This window comes from Schistocerca gregaria, chromosome 2 (genome assembly GCF_023897955.1).
Source record: "Schistocerca gregaria isolate iqSchGreg1 chromosome 2, iqSchGreg1.2, whole genome shotgun sequence".
Classification (NCBI taxonomy): domain Eukaryota; kingdom Metazoa; phylum Arthropoda; class Insecta; order Orthoptera; family Acrididae; genus Schistocerca; species Schistocerca gregaria.
The window spans coordinates 600,290,739-600,315,284 of NC_064921.1; the positions used below are offsets into that span (position 1 = coordinate 600,290,739).

A 24,546-nucleotide genomic window follows, 5' to 3' on the forward strand; every position below is an offset into this window, starting at 1 on the left:
ATAAAAATCCCAGGCACAGCAACACTCATCTCATTTGATATAGGAAGCATGTATTCCAACATGCCAGTACCAGAAACAATAGAAATCATAGATAAGAACCAGAAAACTTATGGTCAACTCCCCGATGAACAGATTAAGGAAATACGCACATTAATAAATCTCATAACAGAACAAAATTACTTCCAGTTCATTAATTAATTTTATTTTCAAGAAGATGGGTTACCAATGGGGTCCCCAGTTTCAGGAGCCTTAGCAAATATAAACCACATCCAACACACCATTTTCACAATAACAGTAGCAAACGAATACAACATGTTATATTGGTTCAGGTATATGGGTGACATCCTTTGCTTAATAGATGAACCACAAACAAAAATTGAAAAACTACATAACGACATCCACAAGATACCTAAAACTATAAAATTCACAATTGAAAGAACAGAACAACCAAATTAGCTTTCTGGATATAACAATCAACAAACAAAACAGTAAGCATATGTTTGAAATTTACCGCAAAGCCGCAGCAATGGACACACTCACAAAGCAAGCAGCACCTCAACACATGCACTATAGACTCAACAAAGTGCCACTCACCAAAGTAAGCTACCAAAAAGAACCGTACATAATGCAGATAGCACAAAATAATGGTTATAATAATAACATAGTCACAAAGCTAAACAACAAAATTAAAAGTAAAATGAGATCAGAAAGCTCCAAACCACAGACAACAACACAACAGAACCAAACGCAAACATGCAGTCCCATTACTACTAAACAGGATAAGCAGAAAAGGATGAAAGAAAACACAGGGTTGTACACGATGACAAACAAACACAAACTCACCCAGAAAATCACCAACATTTTGAAAAGACAGGGAATAGACATAGCATACACAACAGACAATTTTATACATAAATACACCCCAAAACTAACAAAAAACAAGACACATATACCAGAAAGCAGGTATATATCAACTAGAGTTTAACACTTGTGAAGGCAGATACATATGAAAAACAGGTAGAACATTTGATGTCAGATACAAAGAACAAATGAGAGCCTGGAAAGATGGGACAAACCACTCAACATTTGCAGAACACCTAAGAGAACATGACCACAAACCAACCACTAGAGAAGATGACATGAAAATAATTAGAATCAACAATAAAAAACACCTCCTAACCCTGCTACAAAATTACTACATACAGAAAACCAAAGCAGGAAGGAAAACCCTGTTGAATGATCAAGTACACATGCCACTCAATTCATTATTTACACTGATAGATAAAATAATCCATGAACCCCTCCACAGACTATTTAAATGAAAAGTCAAATCAGCTGTCACCAAAGCTTTAAACCACTCGCTAACAGCTAGTACAACACCACACAATTCAAACCACCAACACCCCGCCCCCCCAAAAAAAGGACTCTTCAGCTCTCTCTCTCTCTCTCTCTCTCTCTCTCTCTCTCTCTCTTTCTGTCATACATACACAAGGTATAAACATCATGAACAGAAGTTAGTCTTGAACAAATACTTCGTTAGGTTGCCAACAAGTAGGTAAACATGCCAAAGAGGAGGAAACATGTAATGGAATAGCAATATTTACATTGTGAAAAGCAGTGTGCAATGAAATAGTTATATCGAGTGGCAGAAAAACAACAGTACATCACAGAAAGAAAGAGAACTGTGTGAAGGAGGTCAGAACAAAAAGTTGTGTTTATATGTCAGTAATAAAGTGTCCGCAGCCCATGGTCTTGCGGTAGCGTTCTCGCTTCTCGCGCACGGGGTCCCGTGTTCGATTCCTGGCGGGGTCAGGGATTTTCTCTGCCTCATGATGACTGGGTGTTATGTGTTCTTCATCATCATTGGCTCGCAAGTCGCTGAAGTGGCGTCAACCAAAAAAAAAAGGACTTGCAATATGGCGGCCGAACTTCCCCGCATGGGGCCTCCCGGCCAACAATGCTATACAATCCTTTCATTTTCAGTAATAAAGTGGTAGTGCGACCTCCAGACCAGATGAGAGGAAATGAAGATCAGCAAATTGTAAGTAATTCCTTTTTTACATAAAAAATCATGATGTGAACTTTTTAATAATCTAAAACTAACAAAACTGTGTCGTTATAGATCCCACTGATGATGCCTTAGAACAAGAAAAAGGCGAAACACATCTGAAATAAATAAATTGAGTGGCAGCAGGAAAAGGCAGCTTTATTTACAAAACAAATATTTACACTTACAGATCTAGGATGACAAGAATGGAACAGGTAGTCAGCTGCAGCCATATAGTCAGAACCGTCCTGGCATTTGCATGAATAATTTAGAGAAACCACAGAAAATTTCAGTTTGGATCGCTGGCTAGAGGTTGTAGTCTCCACCATCCCAAATACTACAAGGCCACTGTTTCTAACAGGGCTACCTCATTCAGTTTACCTCGTGTGTACAATACTGTTTTACAAATAAAACAGAGGAACATCTAGGATGGAATAATGACAATATTATGAAAAGGACAGGAAATTCGGTTGCAGATAGGCATGAAGGACATACTGATATACAAAGTTTTCGGCCAAACAGGCCTTCACACACACACACACACACACACACACACACACACACACACACACACACACACACACACACCTTCATGCAAATGCAACATACACACACGACCACAGTCTCTTGGATTTGTGTGGCTGTCTTTTTGTTGTGCCCATCTCTTCGGTATGGTGTTTTGCAAATAAGTTATTAAATAATGATAGAAGGTTAATGGTACATTGTTCTTTCATTTCTCATTCCCAGTCACTGCCCACATGACACAAACTGTACACACATTGTTTTATAACACTATACTCACTATCAGGTGATATTAGGAACATTTTGTGCACCACAGCTTCCCACTGGCTAGCCCTAAAAAACAGAGTCAGTGTCACTCTGTAAAGGATGAGATGTTTAGCCCCTAAAGAAGATAAGGTGTTCTACATTGCGTAGCTTTGGAAGTCTGATGTTTTAGAAAAGGAAAAAAAGAAGGAAAAATTATGATGTGAATGTGCTATGTGGAATATTAGGTGTTTTATATTATTATTATTATTATTATTAGTGTTACCTTTTTTGCCCCTACTCTGTGTGTGTTTTTTTTTTTTTTTAATAAGTTTGGTTTAACAGTTTCTTTAATTTCCTTTGTTGGTACATTTTAATCACTTGGAGGGAAATGCTGTTTTGTGTTTTATGTTTATTCTTTCTTGGTAAATGTAAGTTCAGTTGAAATCTTGTTCCATGGTTATGGACAGAGCCATTCATGCAGTAGTTATGAATGTTATTTTGGATGTGTACAACTGTTTGGTTAATGTATTCACATGTTGCATTTAAAATTCCCAGTGGTTTGAACAGATCTTTACAGTGAGCTTGATTAGCATTTTTGGTTATTATTCTTATGGCTCTTTTTTATAGTGTAGCAGTTGAGTTCATGTTTTGTCCATTTGATCCCCAGAAAAGAGTGCCATTGCTAGAAATTGATTGTACATATGAATAATATGAAATTAAAAGACTCTGGCTTTGTTCACTCATTACAGGACTCAAAGGGATGTAACACACTGATGACATTCTGTTGGCATGTATCTTTGTGTGTTCAAACCACTTCAATTGAAAATCAGTATTCATCACTGAAAGTTTTACACTTGTTACATGGTCTATAGAGATGCCATCAATGTTTAATTTAATATTGCCATTTCCCCTCTGCAAACTGAAATGTGTGGCATTTCTTTTCATTGTGTTCAGTGTAACTTTATTGCAACTGACTACTTGTGAACTTCCTCGGGGTCTCCATTTGCTTTTTCTGCAAGGAGTTTTAAGTAGAAGTTTTTTCCCAGTGATTTACGCTAGTGGCAATGTCATTGGTCTGCATCAGGAACTGTGTTGGTCAGAAAATTCTTTTCTGAGGAACCCCACACAGTGGAACTTTGATTGTACATTATCTGATTTTATGTTTTTCGTGATTCTACTCCATAAATTCATAGCCTCTGTGAAAAACCCATAAGATCAGCATTAAAAATTCCCCAATTTTACATTATTTCCTAGTTAGGTTTACTTCAGTTCCAAGTTCTTACTTGACGTCTTACTTGACTTTGTCCTGTTTTCTTCCTATTAATGTTTGATGTGACTGAACAAGTTATAATTAGCACAAAAGACAGATGGTTTGCACCACAGGTGGTGGTGGAGCTAAGGGAATATTTTAGGCCTTGTGGAGAGGGGTGATGTGTGTGAGGAAATGCTGATATAATCCACAATCAGTGTTGCCAATGCTTCACCGTGCAATTATGATAAGACTACTGCTCAGTTGCAATTGTAATGGAAATATAAGGCAGTCAACGCGAAGTGCTCCGGGCCAAGCCAATATGTGACGAAGTGGCCCAACTATGACCTTTTCTTGTGCCACTGATAACTCTGTCTCATCTTTTTGTGTGTATTTCCATGTACTGTATTCAGCAACAGTATCAAACACCTGAGTCTCAAAGAATATACTCGGTCATAATCAAGGAAACATAGCACATTTCCAGCTATTGAACTCTTATTGGCTGGCGACTTGTTAAGTCACCCAATAGCCAGTGCAGCCACCACACCAACCACACCACACTAACACATGTAAAATGATTTTGCGTACTGGATGTGTGGAGAGGGCGAGTGGCCTTTTAGCAACAGAAGTCCATACAGGGTGAAAGCATTTTGTGAAATGCTGAAAATATACTTTTCATGCAGATGACGTGCTGTGACAGAGGTGTCACATGGAAGTAGAACAGAGGTTTTGCAATAGCATGTTTTAAAGCCTTTTGTTCAAATCTGACATGATACAGTTGCAGCAACTGCATAGACTACTCACGTGTATACTTTGCACCACACACTTTACATCATAAAGATTGGCAGCAATGATAGAGGGCAATGAAGCACCTGTGGCACTTGAGCTTTCTTTCAAATTTCATTTTACACAGTGTACAGAAATTCACTGAGCCAGCTTATAATAAGCTTGTAACATCAGTTGAGGAAGCAATCTCTCTTTTTCTCATCTCTGTTTCTTTCATCAAGCTTAAAATAACACTTTAACAGTGTTGAGCATACAAAGTGTGGTTGATCAGAAACACATTAAACAATAACTGTGATTGTTACTAAGTATGTCATTAAGCACATGTCCACATTTATGCTTATGGTTTAACCTCTTAGGTGCTTTGATGTTTATGATTTAATTCAACATGTTCATCAATTTTTGCTTTTTTCTGGGGAGCACAAAGGATGATCTCTCAAAAATGCTTGCTTTTAACGTATAATTTGTGGTTGTGGCATGTCAAAAAAACAGCTTGATTATCTTGTACCCAGACGCAAGTTTTAATTTTTGATGAGTTCCCTACTTTCTGTTAATCTGAGATTTTTTTTAAGAACTGATGAAATTCATTACCACAAATTGTTGCACAAACATTGTATTGTACATTCAATTTCCTTTGCTTTATAAGAAGTATTGTAGGGGATTGTGATTTTTAATCATATGTTATGTCAGTTATGTGTGTTTTTGCTCACATTTTGGGGGTTTTAACATTTTCTTGGATTCTGCATTTTCCTCAATTTTGTGTTTTTAAAGTCTGGACCATATGAAAACTTAAAATAGGGGTTTCACTGTATTAATGTATTTTTATTCTGCTAAGTGTTTTTGTTGTGCTAGATATTTGAGGTATGTGTTATCTCTACTCTTCGTACCCTTTCTGCCAGGTATGATTGGAACCAGTTACTAGCTACACCTCTTATTCTTAATGTTCCTGGCTTATTTAGAAGAATCTTATGGTCAGCAGTATCAAAAGCTGTATAAATATCTAAAAAGTTTGCCTGTGACACACACCTTTTGTGGCAGTTTTGCATATCATCAACATGGACAAATGCAATGAATATGGATGATATGATACTCTATGGTATTCTGCGGTTTGAATTCACTCTGTTATTTAGCAGTTGCATTGATTTTTTAAATGGTACTGACAATATTATACACATGTATAATGCAGTATTCATACTACAACTTCTCTCGGATAATTATTTTGTTCAAATTGCACAAGAATTCCACCTGACGCAGTGTAATAATGTTGACTGTAAGTTGTCTTCATATCACTAAAATTACAGATCGTACATCAGAGCTTTTATAATTTTTGTCTTTGATGGATTTAATTATTCTTGGCAAATTGATCATGAAAAGGAACTGCAGAATACCACCCGCACACAACACTAACGTGTGCTACCAGAAATATTTTTCTCTGTCATTCGTGCATAGTTTAATTTTGGCCTCATACATCAGCAATGAAATCTTGTTCAATAATAAATACCATCAGCACTGTTCTTAGAAAATGCAGTCTGATTCGATTAAGTTCTTCTTTTTTAAATAGAGTTCAGTACCACCAGTGCACATTTATTTCTTAGACATCAGAACATTGTTTGCAGTTTCAAGTAATTTAAATTTGCCGCTGAGATAAAAGTTAAGGCGGCGGCCAACAAAGGATAGAGGCTTTCTTTGTTAATTAAGATTTTCCTTTGCTCAATAAATAATTAATCATTTAAATTGATGCCACCAAACAAAATTATCAATACTGTTTTGCAAATTAGTTCATAAACCCTTGATATTTCGACCAGAAGTACAGACGAAGTTGCTGTATAATTGCAACTAACAATGGCTTCCCTTCTTGCAGCTATGATAAAACAATTAATACAAACATATAATTAAAAGAGGAAGTGATTTTCCAAAAATTAATCATAAATAGTTTTAACGCATTTGGCTCTATTTGTTTTTACCAGAAAATGAACATCAAAGTACAATAATTTTACATTAAATGTTTTTCATTCAACAGACCTCAAATCGATTCGTGTCTTGCGTCGGCAACATATGTCAGAAGAAGACGACAAAAGGGTACAAAAGAAAAGAAAAGAATGACATAGATTAACAGAGAATGGGAGACAAATATTGTCTCTGTTTTACATAATTATCATCTTTTTAAGAAATAATTACATAATTGAATGAATATTATTGAGTTACATAATTTTCCACACATTCATATTCCCCTCATTATATATTAAAAACAAAGATTCCAAGACTTACCAAGCGGGAAAGCGGATGCAGACAGGCACAATGAACAAAACACACAAACACACACACACAGAATTATTAGCTTTCGCAACCGATGGTTGCTTCTTCAGGAAAGAGGGAAGGAGAGGGAAAGACAAAAGGATGTGGGTTTCAAGGGAGAGGGTAAGGAGTCATTCCAATCCCGGGAGCGGAAAGTCTTCCCTTAGGGGGAAAAAAGGACAGGTGTACACTCGCTCGCCCCCCCCCTCCCCCCCACACACACGCACACACACACATACATCCGCACGTACACAGACACAAGCAGACATATTTAAAGGCAAAGAGTAAGGGCAGAGATGTCAGTCGAGGCGGAAGTACAGAGGCAAAGAAGTTGTTGAAAGACAGGTGAGGTATGAGCAGCGGCAACTTGAAATTAGCGGAGGTTGAGGCCTGGCGGATATCGAGAAGAGAGGATATACTGAAGGGCGAGTTCCCACCTCCGGAGTTCGGATAGGTTGGTGTTGGTGGGAAGTATCCAGATAACTCGGACGGTGTAACACTGTGCCAAGATGTGCTGGCCGTGCACCAAGGCATGTTTAGCCACAGGGTGATCCTCATTACCAACAAACACTGTCTGCTTGTGTCCATTCATGTGAATGGACAGTTTGTTGCTGGTCATTCCCACATAGAAAGCGTCACAGTGTAGGCAGGTCAGTTGGTAAATCACGTGGGTGCTTTCACACGTGGCATAGCAGCAGTTATGTTGAAAGCATTAAAAAATTTTAGGTTATGGTTTGGAAGTAAATTATGTATTATTGAGTATAATTAGGTAGGATAAAATGTATGGTAGATTACGGAAAAAGGGATGATGAATACAAAGTGAAACTACTTGTACAAACAAAAAGAGAAAGTAAGATGATAGAAAAGATTTCGAAATGCAACAGAGACAATAACAAACGTAATTATTGGGTTCAAATTAATGATGATGTAAATGAACAAAACACACACACACACACACACACACAGAATTACTAGCTTTTGCAACCGATGGTTGCTTCTTCAGGAAAGAGGGAAGGAGAGGGAAAGACGAAAGGATGTGGGTTTTAAGGGAGAGGGTAAGGAGTCATTCCAATCCCGGGAGCGGAAAGACTCCTTACCCTCTCCCTTAAAACCCACATCCTTTCGTCTTTCCCTCTCCTTCCCTCTTTCCTGAAGAAGCAACCATCGGTTGCGAAAGCTAGTAATTCTGTGTGTGTGTGTGTGTGTGTGTGTGTGTGTGTGTGTGTGTGTGTGTGTGTGTTTTGTTCATTGTGCCTGTCTGCCGGCACTTTCCCGCTTGGTAAGTCATATATATATATTATACTTTGTCAAGAGTATCGAGCTCCACTTTTGTGAATTCTATGGTTGATTCTGCACTTCCATCACTTTTGAATGCAAACTGTGATTCACTAAAAAGGTCGTATTTGTCCAAGGAACTCCTTAATATGTCTGTCATTATTATGTTATTGTTGTTATTAGCAGTAGAAGGATGACAGCAGGGAAACACAGTGGTAATTTTCTGTGCCTTCTACATTGCCTTTCTTTAGCAGGGGTATGACTCTTGATTGTTTTACTTATTCTGGAAATTTTCATGATGTGAATGATTCATTTATTATGTTTGGTAAAGGAGATTGTATACTCTCTCTGCATCGTTTCAGCACGCACATTGGTACTTCATCTAAGCCTAAAGACTGAAGGACATGCAGAACCCTGAAGGATATTTATGAGGGTGCTACTAGTTTCATTTTATTATTTCTGTTTGTAGACAGTGGTGAAAAGAAAAGCAATAAATTGTGAGATATATTTCAACTATCACATGGTTATCGTCTGTGCATATAACAACATTAGTCCAAACTGTCCTGTGGGGAACAATACTAATTGGTGTAGAGCATACGAGAGTCCATGTTAAATTCCTGTACACCCTGCATTAAGCAATATTGTTTTATTATGTGATACTTTGGACTGATGTGAGATGTTGCCATATACACTGAAGATGACTGTGTAATAGTTTAAATTTACATCTGTTGTAATAAAACAACGAATATTGTGATTGATTGCTGTTCTTTTTTTTATTGCCTGTATTCAACAGTTGCAGCACACAATGGGATCATATGGATTCCCGTTTAATTTATGTCGCCACACAAAATTATGTTCACATTTGTACTTGAATTTTGTCTAGAACTTCTGTTACTTTATTGAAGAAAGTGTCCACAGTACCACTGTGAGATTGATACAGACACAAAATGACAAATTTCTTGATGTTATCAAGTCTTGTTAATTCAGTAACTGATATTTCTTAGTGTTTGCTTTTTTTAATATAAATGCATGATCATCTGTCTGTGGAAGTAGGAGTCTGTACTTTCATACAGTGATATTAGTTCTATATCTGCATCTCTGCACCAGTTACCAGCAATGCAACTAGTGAGCAGTTCAAAGATCAGAGCTCAACTTCAGATAGTGGTATTTTATTTTCTATTGTTTGTGTGTTTTGATAAAGGTTTTTAAAGTCTATGAAATGCCACATGTTTTTTCCAATGGTTTGTTTTCTTTCTGACATGTTTGTGTCATTGGACGTGTTAGAATTATTTTTGAGTGATTATTTCAGAATTTTTTAAGCTGCCGGAGATACTCTTTAGGCCGGGGAATCAATTGTGTGCATTTATCATAAAAGATGATCTACTTTACCTACTCGTGCCAACAAATATTTTTTGACTGTGTGGTCCAAGACCACCTATACTTTCATGAGTCATTTGTACCAGTCTTCCCTTTGAGTCATTCCATGTCAAGTATCCAGTCCGTGACACCCATTATCGAGTTGTGAACTGAGATTTTGTATACTGTTTTTGTATCTAATATTTTGAACTTTTGCCAAATTTTATTGCTTTATATACATTCAGTTGGTAGCAATTGCTGAAAGTTTGTTGCAGTGTGTTACTTCAAAACAAACTGCAAAAAATTGAAAATTGGCTGCAGTTTTTAAACAAAAAATGGTATGCTGACAGTTTTTTCCCTGAATATCCTTCCGGATATGTAGTTTCTGAAAACGTGTTCAAATTGTCCAATTAAATTTTTATAAATTTTATTGTTAAATTAGAAAAAAATATTTTGGACTATTGCCCCCTCTGGAAAGCACTGAAAAAATTAAAGTGATCTACAAATAATAAAGCTTCATCACACACAAAATCAGTTTTGAGAAATGAATGGCACTGGCAAAAAAACATAAGTACTCATAACAATAACTAGATTGATCAAAAATTGCAATGTATGAAACAAAATTACACATTATAAAATATAGGGCAACTTGTACATTACATGATATATGAACTTAGTGTAAAAATACATAGCGTTTGGTTTATAATATTTAAGCATTTTGTCAAAAGCCAATATTGTCAACACTGCTCAAAATGCTGGTGCTGCAATCTGCATTCAGGTTGATTCGGAACTACACATGTGACAAGGCATTTTGATGCTTAGATAATATTTTTTTGTATGAGAACAACTTTTCTTCCACCAACTTTTTTGCTCAGAGAGTAAGTATGACCTTTTGCTGTCGTGATATCAATCAACTTCATACAGAATATGAGAGAAAGAAACATCACAAACATCATTATCAGGCTAATAGGAGGACAGCGGTGGTCCATGGGGATGCATGAGCCTTACTGTAACATCTCCTCCTTCACAATTCACCTTCTCAACTATTCTCAAATACCAAGAAGTCATATCCACATACAACGTAGCAGTTGGGATGCACAGTGCATTCTGGCATTAGTGGCGGAAGGGCGTCTGAGAAATAGTGCATGATACTAAAATCCATATCAGAGCTCAGCCTTTTTGCTCCAGTTTCGGTTGGTGATATTGGTACAGTATGATGCACAGATCGTATTCCAGGAATTGTTTTTGCACTTGTGAAGTTCTGAGAAAGATAATGTCGGACGTGTACCATTTCATCTTTTGAAACAAAGAGAATTGAAATGCCTTGCAGATTCTCACTGACCAGCTGCACTTCATCAACGAAGTCTTGTTCATGGTAGCAGATATTTCTGAAATTCTTACAAGTTTTATATTGTGCAAAGCAACCATCGGTGAAATATTCAACATACGCAAGATGAATTTCAAGAAATTCACACTTTAAAAAATTCGGTACCGTCTTCTGAGTCTGGTACACCAAGGCAACATCCTGTTCTAGACCATCAGAAGCAGTACAAATACTTTTTGCAAGCAACTGTTTGTTGTTCTTTTTGTAATATATATGGACAGTATGAAGAGTGCAGCTGCCATTGTTCCAGTGGTACCCCTGTACTTCATCTTGAACAACAAAATTTAGATTTTCCCTAAAATTCCCAAAAATTAACACTGATCCTTTGTCAAATGTTTCCTTCTTTGTTTTCTGATAATCAGATTGTGATTGAGAAATAAGAGTGTGGAGTAAGTTTTTCAATCTTCTTAATTAGCATGTCGCAGAATTCTGATAGAGAAGTGATGTGAACACTTAGTCATTCTGTCAGTTGATACCCATTGACTGTACTGAACCGTCTCATCAGGATCATAGTCTTCTATTTTAGTTTGTAAGTGGGTTTGAAGCAATGAACTGGTGGGGCATTTTTCACAGAGACGAAGCATACAGGCACAGTTATTTATATCACGTTATTATTTTAATTAGATCTTGGTATGTTTCTTTTCTAGAGGTGGAAATTAGAGGCAATTTAACAATTTGGTGGCAAATACACACACACACACACACACACACACACACACACACACACACACACACGGTATGTGTTCCTGATGTACCTGCAAGAATACACAGTTTTGATTGAAGAGAAGCAAATTTTGAGAATCCTATTTAGTCTTCAGGGTACCTTTTTTTTTTTTATAGAGAGAATACAGTTCAGTTAAATTACTGAAAACAAGGCACTTATGTTCATAGGTATTTTTGCTGGTGCTCACTTTGTCTTTCTTCCCAGGCATTATTATTGTGTTTTCGTCATCCAAATAAGAACTCTTCAGCTTTTTGCACTGTATGATGTGGCAACCTCTTTCCTCTTTTCTGCTCAGCCATTGATAAAATATGCTTCTCTATTAAAAGAGCTCTTGCTTTTCGTACCAAATATTCAGAAACCTGAAATTTGGAACTGACTTTCTGTTGAGACCAAGTTGGCAACACAAGAGTAAGTAACTGAATTTTTTCACAATTATTTGCATATTCAATTTTCTGTTTGATTTTGTCCATGAGTTCATCATGATGTTTTGCCTTTTCTTCCAGTTCTGTTAAATCACTGTCAGGGATAGTGCTTGCATCAGCAGCCAACTCAGTTTGAAATTTTAGTTCTCAATGCCCCAGCTGCTGATTCCAGTTTTCGTTTGGCCACTGCATACCTACTATGCCGAGCAACTGAATGCAGCTTTGCGGGAGATACTCCTGAGCTAGTTAAGCTAGTATTAGCATAGATTTTTCAGGAGTCTGCACCTTCACATTTCTGTCATTTATATAGTCTGGCGATGAGTTGTCACTTGCTTATTTTTCGTTAATAAGTTTGATACAGGTTGGGCACATTTTCTCCCCAGGAATAATGCTAAGGCTTCTCATTTTGAAGGTCTTTGCCTTTTCTAAACTAATGTCACGCAATCCAGATGAAACTGATCGTTTATGGCACTTGAAGGGATCACAGCAAATTTTCTTATGTAGAGAGAATCTCCGCAGCTACCTGTCTTTGTGTTTAACACACACACACACACACACACACACACACACACACACACACACACGAAACACTTAAGTCACAGTATAAATGATGGTTGCTTCACCATAACAAAAATTCTTGTTCTTCACTGGTCACTTCATTCACACAAGTCAGGGTGTTATCACATACATCTTGCAGATACTGTCCAAGAAAACACTGCCTACATGTACTTTCCATACTGCTTCAGTCATAAAACCAATATTTCTCGTAAATAATTCAAAAGATGATTGGTGTAACCTAAAAAGTAATTAAATAATGAAAACTCATTCTATCCCATTGTCTCATTGCAAAAGTATTTCACATTATTATTGTAACGTTTGGGGACTTACTTTTATTTTGGAATGAATAGTAAAAACTACAACAGTAGACTTTTTAACCAATAATTGACTCTCAGTACAACTGAGTGCAAGGGCTCAGAACTGCATGCTCAGTGAACACATGACTTAAAACAAAGGAACTGGATGATGCAGTACATGTAGTGGCAATAAAACAGTGTTCTCAGATATGATTTGTTCCTAGGGAAATCCAGTGTAGCCAACATCTGCAATTTAGTGGTGACATGGCAGTCATGAATTAACAGCTTCAGTATTTCTTTTACAGTAATGTTGTTTTTCACACTTCCAATTAGTTCTACAAACTAATTCTTTTTGTGTGACATAATGGAATATTTATAACAACATTGTAAATTTTTCAGAGGTATCTATGAGGGGCAATACCTTAAATAAATTATGATGTCCATGCCTGGATTTTCTTTAAAATAAATTATTTACTATTTTTTCTGAGATTTAGATGATGGTTATTCACTACAAGAAGCTCAACTATAAAAATATAAACCTTCCTCTTTAACTTAAAAAAAAAAAAAAAAAATCGAGGTTCCACTGTAGGAACTACTGCATTTTTAAATTATAAAGGAGCTTGTCTATTAAAGCCTGAATTCCTGAATCTATACAACTTCTTTTTATCATAAGTGAAAAAGTAATTGACCTGAAACATTTACATTTTGGAAATGTGAATATATCTAGGTAAACTTGCACTACCCAAAATTTCAAGTATTTGCATGATGATGGGTGTCATTTCCTAAAATTTCTGGATGATTTCACATGGAATGACCCCTTCCATATCCTGCTTAGGTGCAGGCTATGCTGCATGACACTCCCGACAGGAACCAGAGCAACATGGGTAAATTTGACTCCATCGGGACCTTTATTGATCTGAAATTAACCCACCTCACAGGTTCATTAAGGTGTGGCTGATTGTGACACTGCAACAGCTCAGTGAAGTGTGTATGTTGGTGCCACTAGTCAGGGAAGCTATCTTGTTCAGGTCACCACCTATCCCTGTCCTAACTGTTTTGTGCCCCGCCCACTATTAGTACAGGGTCCTCTTATGAAAAATTCTGATATAACATCCCTAAGTCCTCCATCACTTGGCTCCACATTTGGTTTGAACACAGGTACACAGCCTCTAAACTTTCCTGTAACTGAGGCCTTGCACCTCATCCATGGCCACTATGTAGCAATGGCAATTTCTTCTTCCTAACACTTCGCACATTCTCAGATTTCCTGACATCAGTTGAAGCATGCTGCACATTTTCTGCTGTTGTAATAACACGTGTACACTGTGAATGATCTTAATAGTAGTTAGGCAATATAAAACATAGTTTCATGATTTTACAGGTATTCCGTACCTCAGACAGGATGAAGAGAAAAGACTGAGGGAGAAATTAGAGGAAAAACACAAAGCTAGTAGTTCTGCAAAGAATTGCAGCAATGGTAATGCCAATGATGTAATTCCAGTACCTGCAGACAAAGCGGAATTCATAGAAGATATGTGGTTAGTTAAATTAATTTTTATTATCTGAAATTAGAATATATAGAGTAGTACTGTACAAACAGAATTATGGTGTGACATCAATAAGTGGAGAAACTGTCGTGAATACTCAATCCAATTTTGGAGAAATGACATTTTCCTGTTCTGATAATTATATTATTAATTTTGATTATAGTTATAGATTTCAGCAGTAGACTTCTTTGATCCATTGCGCTCACTAAGGAAGAATCCATCATGGCTACAGTTAAACTTAATGGTTTCAACTTTTGTCCTTATCTTAATGCAGTTAGTCTCAAAATGACACCGTTATATTTACCCCCTCATCAACCACTGCCATGTTTTCAGCTCTGTCCAGGGAGCAGTAGTGCAGTTGCCGACTAGAATTTTGCCATCTTCTTCTTAAAATATTGCTGCCTTGTTTCAATTTGCATCCACATACTTTTATTATACTAAAAATCATTGAGTCTTGTACCACAAATTTTAAAATGAATCACATATTATGTTCAATGCATTACTCAGCAAGGTGAACTGATAATCTGACCATAACGGGAACTAACTTGGCCATATGACTAGAAACAGTCACTTTGCAATTCAAAGTAGCATGTGCTGTTATCTTGCACCACGAACATGAAAAGTGATCATGAAAGTAGTTGTGGAAAATACCTGTGTAGAAAGCCGCGACAACTTACTGTTGGCACCATTGTTTTACTGGCAGTGAGGACGAGAAAGGTGTGATAGTACCAAAAGACCGCTGCAGAAGATACAAGCAAATGTTTGCAAACAAAATTTAAGTAAATGAATATTGTGAAAACTATTCAGAAAGGAATATTATACTGAATGGGGCAGGATTTGAGTACATGTCCCAAAACAGAACAAGTAAAATGCGAGTGTCTGCAATATTGATAATCCAAAGAAAACTGTCTTTGCAGAAACTTCTTGAACTCGACTTCCAGGCAAGTAGAGAAAGTGCTCCATCTCTGTAATGTCAGTCTAAACCACATGTGAATGAAATGAACAAGAGAACGTACTTATAAAAAGAGTTTGGTAATTAGATTTTGTACAAGAAATAAAGCAAAAAAGTTAAAGTAACCAGTGGTTTATTTGTGTTTCATACATACTTCACTTTGAATAATTGTTGTAAAGTGACAATGTCCAGCAAGTATTTTGAAACAATAGTGCCAGGCAGTGTTTCATTGTTATGAATATAGATTTTTGTTTTGTGGTCACTTCCCCTCTGTGACTCCTCATAAACTAACATATAATAGTGGCTGGGAGGGGTGGGAGGATGGTACTACATAGAGACATATACATCCATACTCCGCAAGCCACCTGACTGTGCGTGGCGGAGGGTACTTCGAGTACTTCTATCGGTTTTCCCTTTTATTCCAGTCTCACATTGTTTGTGGAAAGAAAGATTATCGGTATGCCTCTGTGTGGGCCATAATCTGTGATTTTATCCTCATGGTCTCTTCGCAAGATAGACGTAGGAGGGAGCAATATACTGCTTGACTCCTCGGTGAAGGTATGTTCTCGGAACTTCAACAAAAGCCCGTACTGAGCTACTGAGCGTCTCTCCTGGAGAGTCTTCCACTGGAGTTTATCTATCATCTCCGTAAAGCTTTTGCGATTACTGAATGATCCTGTAACGAAGTGCACTGCTCTCCGTTGCATCTTCTCTATCTCTACTGTCAACCCTATCTGGTATGGATCCCGCACGAGTGAGCAGTATTAAAGCAGTGGGCGAACAAGTGTACTGTAACCTGCTTCCTTTGTTTTAGAATTGCATTTCCTTCTTTCAATGAATCTGTCTGGCATCTGCTTTACCAATGATAAACTTTATATGGTCATTCCATTTTAAATCACTCCTAATGCCGCTGACCTGCTATATTGTTGCTAAAATGATAAGGATCTTTCTTTCTTTGTCTTCACAGCACATTACACTTGTCTACATTGAGATTCAATTGCCATTCGCTGCACCATGCGTCAATTCGTTGCAGATCCTCCTGCAATTCAGTACAATTTTCCATTGTTACAACCTCTCGATGTACTACAGCATCATCCGCAAAAAGCCTCAGTGAACTTCCGATGCCATCCACAAGGTCGTTTATGTATATTGTGAATAGCAATGGTCCTACGACTCTCCCCTGCGGCACACCTGGAATCTATCTTACTTCAGAGAACTTCTCTCCTTTGAGAATGACATGCTGCGTTCTGTTATCCAGGAACTCTTCAATCCAATCACACAATTGGTCTGATAGTCCATATGATCTTACTTTGTTCATTAAATGACTGTGGGGAACAATATCAAATGCCTTGCAGAAGTCAAGAAACACAGCACCTACCTGGGAATCCGTGTCTATGGCTCTCTGAGTCTCGTGGACGAATAGCGTGAGCTGGGTTTCACACGATTGTCTTTTTCGAAACCCATGCTGATTCCTACAGAGTAGATTTCTAGTTTCCAGAAAAGTAATTATACTCAAACATAATACGTGTTCCAAAATTCTACAACTGATTGACATTACAGTTATAGGTCTATAGTTCTGCACTTCTGTTTGACGTCCCTTTTTGAAAACGGGGATGACCTGTGCCCTTTTCCAATCCTTTGGAATGCTACACTCTTCTAGAATCCTACGGTACACCGCTGCAAGAAGAGGGGCAAGTTTCTTCGCATTCTCTGTATAAAATCGAACTGGGATCCCATCAGGTCCAGCGGCCTTTCCTCTTTTGAATGATTTTAATTGTTTTTCTATCCCTCTGTCATCTATTTCGATATCTACCATTTTGTCATCTGTGCGACAATCTAGAGGAGGAACTACAGCACAGTCTTCCTCTGTGAAACAGCTTTAGAAAAAGACATTTAGTATTTCGGCATTTAGTCTGTTATCCTCTGTTTCAGTACCATTTTGGTCACAGAGTGTCTGGATATTTTGTTTTGATCCACCTACCGCTTTGACATAAGACCAAAATTTCTTAGGATTTTCTGTCAAGTCAATACGTAGAACTTTATGGAACCCCTCTGGCATAGCCCTCCTCACACTACATTTTGCTTCCCATAATTTTTGTTTGTCTGCAAGGCAGTTTTGTTGTGAAGTTCCCTTTGCTTCCGCAGCAGTTTTCTAACTCGGTTGTTGTACCACGGTGGCTCTTTTCCATCTCTGGTGATCTTGCTTGGCTCATACTCATGTAATGCATATTGTACAATGGTTTTGAACTTTGTCCACAATGAAAACTGAACTTTTCTAATTAATTAAAAGCAGCTTCTCTGCTTCATTTTACTGACAAAATTTTGTCAGAAAATGGTTCCCTATCTACTGCCACCATAACTTCTAGACCTATGAAACTAGTCTGGAATCTTGAAAATAAGAAGAGCCATAGTCACAATATCTCGGGCATCTTGCTCTTTAAACCAGGAAAATAATGATTGATGATTATGTTGTTATTAAATAAACATCATGTGTCACCTCGCCTGATGGTAGTCTTTCGATGCGATGCTGCTTCAGTGACCTGTGTTTTAGTAGGTGCTTTCATTTTTCAGCTAGCTTTTCATTCGGTCTCAATAGGCAGAGTGAACCTCTTTTCAGACCTCTCTACCAGAAAAAAAAAAAATTGAAGTGGTTGCTGGAAATTGAACTGGGACTACGTAGTTTGCTTTTGCTGTTGAGTTATTAGCTTTCTGTGTTGTGACGTTAAAAGACTTGAAAGGCTATGTATCATGCCAAAAAAGTGTGATGACTGCTGAAGGAGAGACACTTTGGTACCAAGAAAACTAAAAATATATCAAAATCACTCTTCAAGGATTTATCATAGTGTTCACACGGAAACAGCAAATGACAAATGAACAGAGGCCACTGGGGAAAATGTCAACATCACTGGGCGAGGCAGTTTTATGGGAGCTGACAGTGAAGGTTCATGAGCAGCTAAGGTGAGATGTATGGTACATTTTGTTTCTCTTCTTGTTCTAAGTGGGCACTTGATTCAGAGGTGAGTAAAGATAACACATAATTTGTTGGAATCAGGGAAGAACTTAAATGATTTTGACTATAGACCTTCTTTTGTGGATGTTTGAGAAATAGATCATCCAGCAAATGAGGCACGATTTCCATCCTAATCAAAAATAATACCATCATTTTGTAAATGTTTGTATGCGGTAAAACAGAAGGTTCATTTTCCCTTATAGAAGGATGATTTGCAAAAGACACAGTGTGGAATGAGATTTCAAAAATCTATCTCTTAATTACTATTTGTCCAGTTCTATGAAAAATGCTGGCTGCTTAAAGCCTTTTCTCAGTGGTGTTGCTGCATATGCTGAAACCCCCATCAAAATTTGTGTACTGATTTTCCAGTTGTAAGCAGAATAGGTTGACATCATTGGGACAATTGTTTTCTTCTATCACTTTATGTAAAAATGGTCTGCCCCGATAGGTGAGTGGTCAGTGTGACTGATTGCCGTACTACGTGCCCGGGTTCGATTTCCGTCTGTTGTGTTGTCTTCATCATCATTTCATCCCCCATCAGGCGCGCGGTTCGCCCAGTGTGGCATCGAATGGAATAAGACCTGCACCAAGGCGGCCGGACCTGCCCTGCAAGGGCCCTCCCAGCCAATGACGCCAAATACACATTTCCATTTTTCCATGTAAAAATAAAACCATTTAACTTTCAGTGACTACTCAACTGATATTTTCTATTGTAAGAAAATTTACTAAATCCTTTGAATTAAATGAACTGCAGCTTTTATGTTGAAAATCCAACCAGACTCTTCCCATACCAGACCCCATACAGTTAGGAGGTGATTGTGATTGTACATGCTTTCAGATGGACAGGCACTGCATCCCATATTTGTAGTAATTGCATAAATATTATGATTTTCATTCATCTTTTAGCTTAATTGACTCTTCAGCACTGATTCGAAAGGAGATTATATACTGTATATGTACAGAGTTAATGCGTGCTTCCCCCCTCCTCTCCCCCTCTCCTCCCCCTCTCCTCCCCCTCTCCTCCCCCTCTCCTCCCCCTCTCCTCCCCCTCTCCTCCCCCTCTCCTCCCCCTCTCCTCCCCCTCTCCTCCCCCTCTCCTCCCCCTCTCCTCCCCCTCTCCTCCCCCTCTCCTCCCCCTCTCCTCCCCCTCTCCTCCCCCTCTCCTCCCCCTCTCCTCCCCCTCTCCTCCCCCTCTCCTCCCCTTCCCCATCCCCCTCTCCTTCCCCATCCCCCTCCCTTCCCCATCCCCCTCCCTTCCCCATCCCCCTCCCTTCCCCATCCCCCTCCCTTCCCCATCTCCTCCGCCCATCTCCTCCGCCCATCTCCTCCCCCCTCATACACCGGTGCTCATGCGCACGCGCTCGCGCGCCCACACACACACACACACACACACACACACACACACACACACACACACACACACACACACAGATTATATAAAGAAAAACAACATATTCCTCAGGCCTCTTTCGTGCTTGTGCACACTGTTTCCTCTGATTTAAAAAGCACTCTGCCAATGGCCTGTACAACCTCTTTGTCTCTTGGTGTTCGTTGTGAAGTAATGTAGTTGGTTTAGAAAATTGGGGCTCACATTCTCACTCTTAATGTACCGACAGACAGTATCGGAAAAAAATTAATTTTTAGTATATTTGTTTCAGTTTCTGTTGAGTTGTTTCATTGTGACTAGTGATGTAAGAAAAAGTTTTATGAATTTCTGAAATGTGTGTGTTGAAGATATTTGTATTGATTGTTGTAGCTCACGGATCAAAAATTTCCTGTCGGAGGAGGAGAAAGAGGAGCTTACTCTAGAGGGCTGTAATGGTTTTGTACGAAAGTTGATGTACCAGGAAGTCTCGGAGCGCTTCCATGGAGTGCGACTGGAGACACGTAAAGCTGCTGGTGGTGACAGAATACTGGTTGCTTCAAGACTTGGGACAAATGAAGAAGAGCAGCAAAGACTAAAAGATTTACAACTAGCAGAAATTCAAGACCTTGATTCTGCCGTTGGATTTAGTCATGTTATCCGCATGATTTCTCAGTCGGTGCGTCAGCATTCCATAAGTAAACAGCTGCTGCCCATATGATCAAATATTAATTTATATATGGTGTATTACTTAATAACTCACAAGAGTTATTTGTTTGTTAAATTTATTTCCTCCTAAATGATTAGTTACAGCAAATACTGTTTTCTTTAAGAGACGTGTTTGGAATCATTGAGGCTAACTTTGGAAAAAATTATCTTTTTATTTATTTATTTTTAAAATTGTAAAGATACAATTTTTTTGATAACATATCATTTTTGAATTCCTAATTTAAAGAAAAATTATAAGCTCTTTGCCATTAAATAATGTTGTTAAGTATGTCACAGCAAAAGAATAGGAAGAAAGTACTTTTATCATTCACCTAATGGAATCGGTAATTTTGCACCAGCTACAAGACACCCAATGGACAAGCACTACACAAATAAATATTCTGAGTTTGTTTCTTTTAAGAAGTATTGTTTTCTTAGGGTGGTTGAAGGACAGATCATTTGATGTTGATTAATATAATGTTTGGTACAGTCAGTTAGTGTGTGTAGCATTTTGATATCATTTAGGAAATAACTGTGAATATATCACTACCAAATATGTAAATAAACTGCAACTAGAAACTTCCTGGCAGATGAAAACTGTGTGCTGGTTGCGCAGTTGAACCTGGAACCTTTACCTGACACAGACAAGTACTGTATCGATTGAGCTACCCAAGTATGCAAGCTGTCATTACACATTTACTTCCACTCAGGCTGTGTCGTAAGCCATGTCTTCACAGTATCCTTTCTCCATGGAGTGATAGTCCAGCAATTTATCCAGGAGAACTTCTGTGAACAGTCTCCTTGGGTTTGTTGCTAGATCCTAAAATCAGCATTACTCGAAATGTCGGTGATCTATCTGTCCGCCATTTCGAGGTGAACGCTGCTGCTACTGCTGAAAGCTGTTGCTGAATTTGCAAATTGTTATCCCATGTAGGTCTCGTCTCCATACTGTACATGGTGCATGTGCTACCCACCACATTTGCTGCCCTTGAAGACAGGGTTGTTGATGCCACACATAGTAGAACACCAAAAACAATAATATTGTCATGTAGCAGAAGGTGTAATTAGATTAATGACAAACACTTGACTTAATGAAGGTTTATTTAGCACTTGCACACAACAGTTTAGTATCATAACCACTACACCATGGTGTTACTCAGCTTCTTCTGTGACATTGCTCCCTCCTTAAGAGAACAGCATCACCCTAGTCTGGGAACGAGTCATTGGTCCTGCACACTCCATCTCCTGATGACTGATTCCCACCCTGGCGGTGATCTTCTTAGAACTTCTTTTGCTGCTCACTCTTCATCACCTTTCCGCTTGTTTCCTGTCGTTAAAGCTTCGAATTTATCCTGGGTTGAAGGATCCTTATGGGGCTTCATTTGAAGGATGTGGACCGTATCTCTGAACTCTCGTCGTCTTGTGTCGGGATCAGAAGTAACATCAGACAACTGTTGACAACCTTAAAAGGTCCAAAGTAGCGTCTGAGGAGCTACTCAGAGAGACCAACCCTCCGAACAGGAGTGAAGATCCAGACGAGGTCACCAGGCTGGTAGACAACAAGACGGTGGCTCGCGTCATACTTTTGGCGATTGTTTTCTTGAGTCTGCAGTGTGCAGAGTTGAGCTAACTGCCAAGCTCTAACTTCCTCGGCTCTGGTTAACACCTGGCCTTTGTAGCCATCATCATCTGTCATCAGGATGTAACAGAAACACAGTGTCCATGATCATAGTCTCCTCACGCCCATGCACCAGGAAAAATGACGTAAGACCTGTGGTATTTTGGTTGGCGGTGTTGTAGGCAAACGTCACGAAAGGTAGCACCTTGTCCCCATTGCTGGCATGTCTGCCATCATCGTAGTCTCCTCACGCCCATGCACCAGGAAAAATGGCGTAAGACCTGTGGCATTTTCGTTGTCAGTGTTGTAGGCAAACGTCCGAAAGGCAGCACCTCGTCCCCATTGATGACATGTCGGCCAAGGTCTTATTAAGGTGTTCAGTAAGACTGTTAGTTTGCGGATGGTAGGCGGTCGTCATGTGATGAGTAATGTTGCTTGACTGTTTATCTCTGTCACAAAGTTCGATTGATAAACTTTACCTCGGTCCTAAATAAAGACCTTGGGGAACCGTGTTTTAATACAGTGTCTTCCATGATGAATTTGACTACCTCGGATGCTTTGGCTGTTTTCACGGCTTTTGTAATGGCATAGCGTGTCAGATAATCAGTGCAAACAACAATCAATCTATTGCCACTAGCAGACATTGGAATTCATCTGAGGGGGCAATCCCGACATGCTGGAAAGGCGTTTTGGCTGGTGGAATTGGTATGAGTCGGCCAGGTGGTTTCTGAGGAACTGCCTTTCTCCTCTGGCACTCTAGACAGTGCGACACTTAGTGATGGACACTCCTAAATAAACCTGGCCAGAAAAATCTCTTGCGGATTCTATCGTATGTCTGAATAAATTCTGAATGTCCAGCCTCAGGTTTGTTATGGAATTTCTGTAGAACATGTAAGTGCATGTGTTTAGGAATCATTGGTAGCCATCTCTTTCCAAATGGATCAAAGTTTTTCTTGCAAAGTAATCCATTAACTACCTTAAATTGTTCTTTCACATCCTCCAGATATCTTGGCGTTCTCCTCCTGCTCAGCAGAGACATCCTGGAGTGCAGTGAGACAGTCACTATCTTCATCAAAGCCTTGATGGTCTTACACAGGGTTTCTTGAGAGACAGTCGGCATCTTGGTGTTTTCTTCCACTCTTGTCCACTATTTTAACGTCATACTCTTGACGATGTAGTGCCTGCCTGGCTAGTCATCCCACTGGATCCTTAAGACCTGTCAACTAACAAAGTGAATGATGGTCTGTAACAACTGTGAAAGGCCTTCCATAGAGCTACGGTCAAAATTTGCGCATGGCTCAGATCACAGCAAGACATACTCTTTCTGTAGTTAAGTAGTTTCTCTCTGCTTTTGTAAGTCAGGGTGCATACAACCCGGGAGATCCGGGAAAAACCCGGGAAAAGACCGGGAATTTTTTATAATTTCAGGAATTTTTCATTGTTTTAGTTTTCAGTTAAATTTGTGTGATTTTAACTGGTAAGAACCAATACTCTAACAAAGAATATTACTGTATCCCGCTTCTGCAGAATAATACTGCAGCAGTAACAAAACATGAATGCGTGACAAAAAAAAAAAAAAATGCACCATATACAACAACAAAACACAGTGCTCATACAAGTGTCTGCCAACAGCAAATTGTGTCATAGGCTTTAGGAAGACTATACAATGCTTCGTAACAACAAATTGCCTCCGATGAGTGTGACGGGACAGCTGTTTACACTAGATTCGTTTTAATGCAAGATCTTTTAATATTTAACACGTACGAACATATGGGCTCCCTATGTCATTGTAGCTGCTCAAGTGCAGTGATGCCTGTTATCTGGCGCTCTTCAAGTGCTGAAACAAACCTATTTCTAACAGGTGACGGGAAAATATTGCGAATGGTGGTATGAAAAACATTACTTTCAAAGTAAATTTCCTTTTATGCAAGGTGAACTATATGTGAGAATGTATGATGAATTTCTTAACTCTCTCTTTGGGGACGACCATCTAGAAGAATTTCGAGCCCAGAAGGTCAGATATTTATGTCTTTATTAAAAATTTTACTGGCATATTTGTGTTATGTATCTTAAAGTGTAACACCTGCAAATAAGATCAACATTATATGTCGAAGCTTAGTTTCTCTTGCAGCTTATTAATCTTATAGACCAATATTATATGTGAAAGCTTTGCTTTTCTAGTAGCAACAAT

At 38.6% G+C, this 24,546-nt stretch overlaps 1 protein-coding gene across 1 annotated transcript in view; it reads left to right on the plus strand.

The window, feature by feature from the left end:
• The window catches only part of LOC126334542 (poly(A)-specific ribonuclease PARN-like), a 272,077-nt gene that overhangs the window by 32,752 nt on the left and 214,779 nt on the right, over nt 1–24,546 (plus strand). The window contains exons 4-5 of the mRNA XM_049996907.1: nt 14,539–14,695; nt 20,423–20,708. Coding sequence (XP_049852864.1) covers nt 14,539–14,695; nt 20,423–20,708 — 443 coding nt within the window. The remainder of the gene's footprint in view (nt 1–14,538; nt 14,696–20,422; nt 20,709–24,546) is intronic.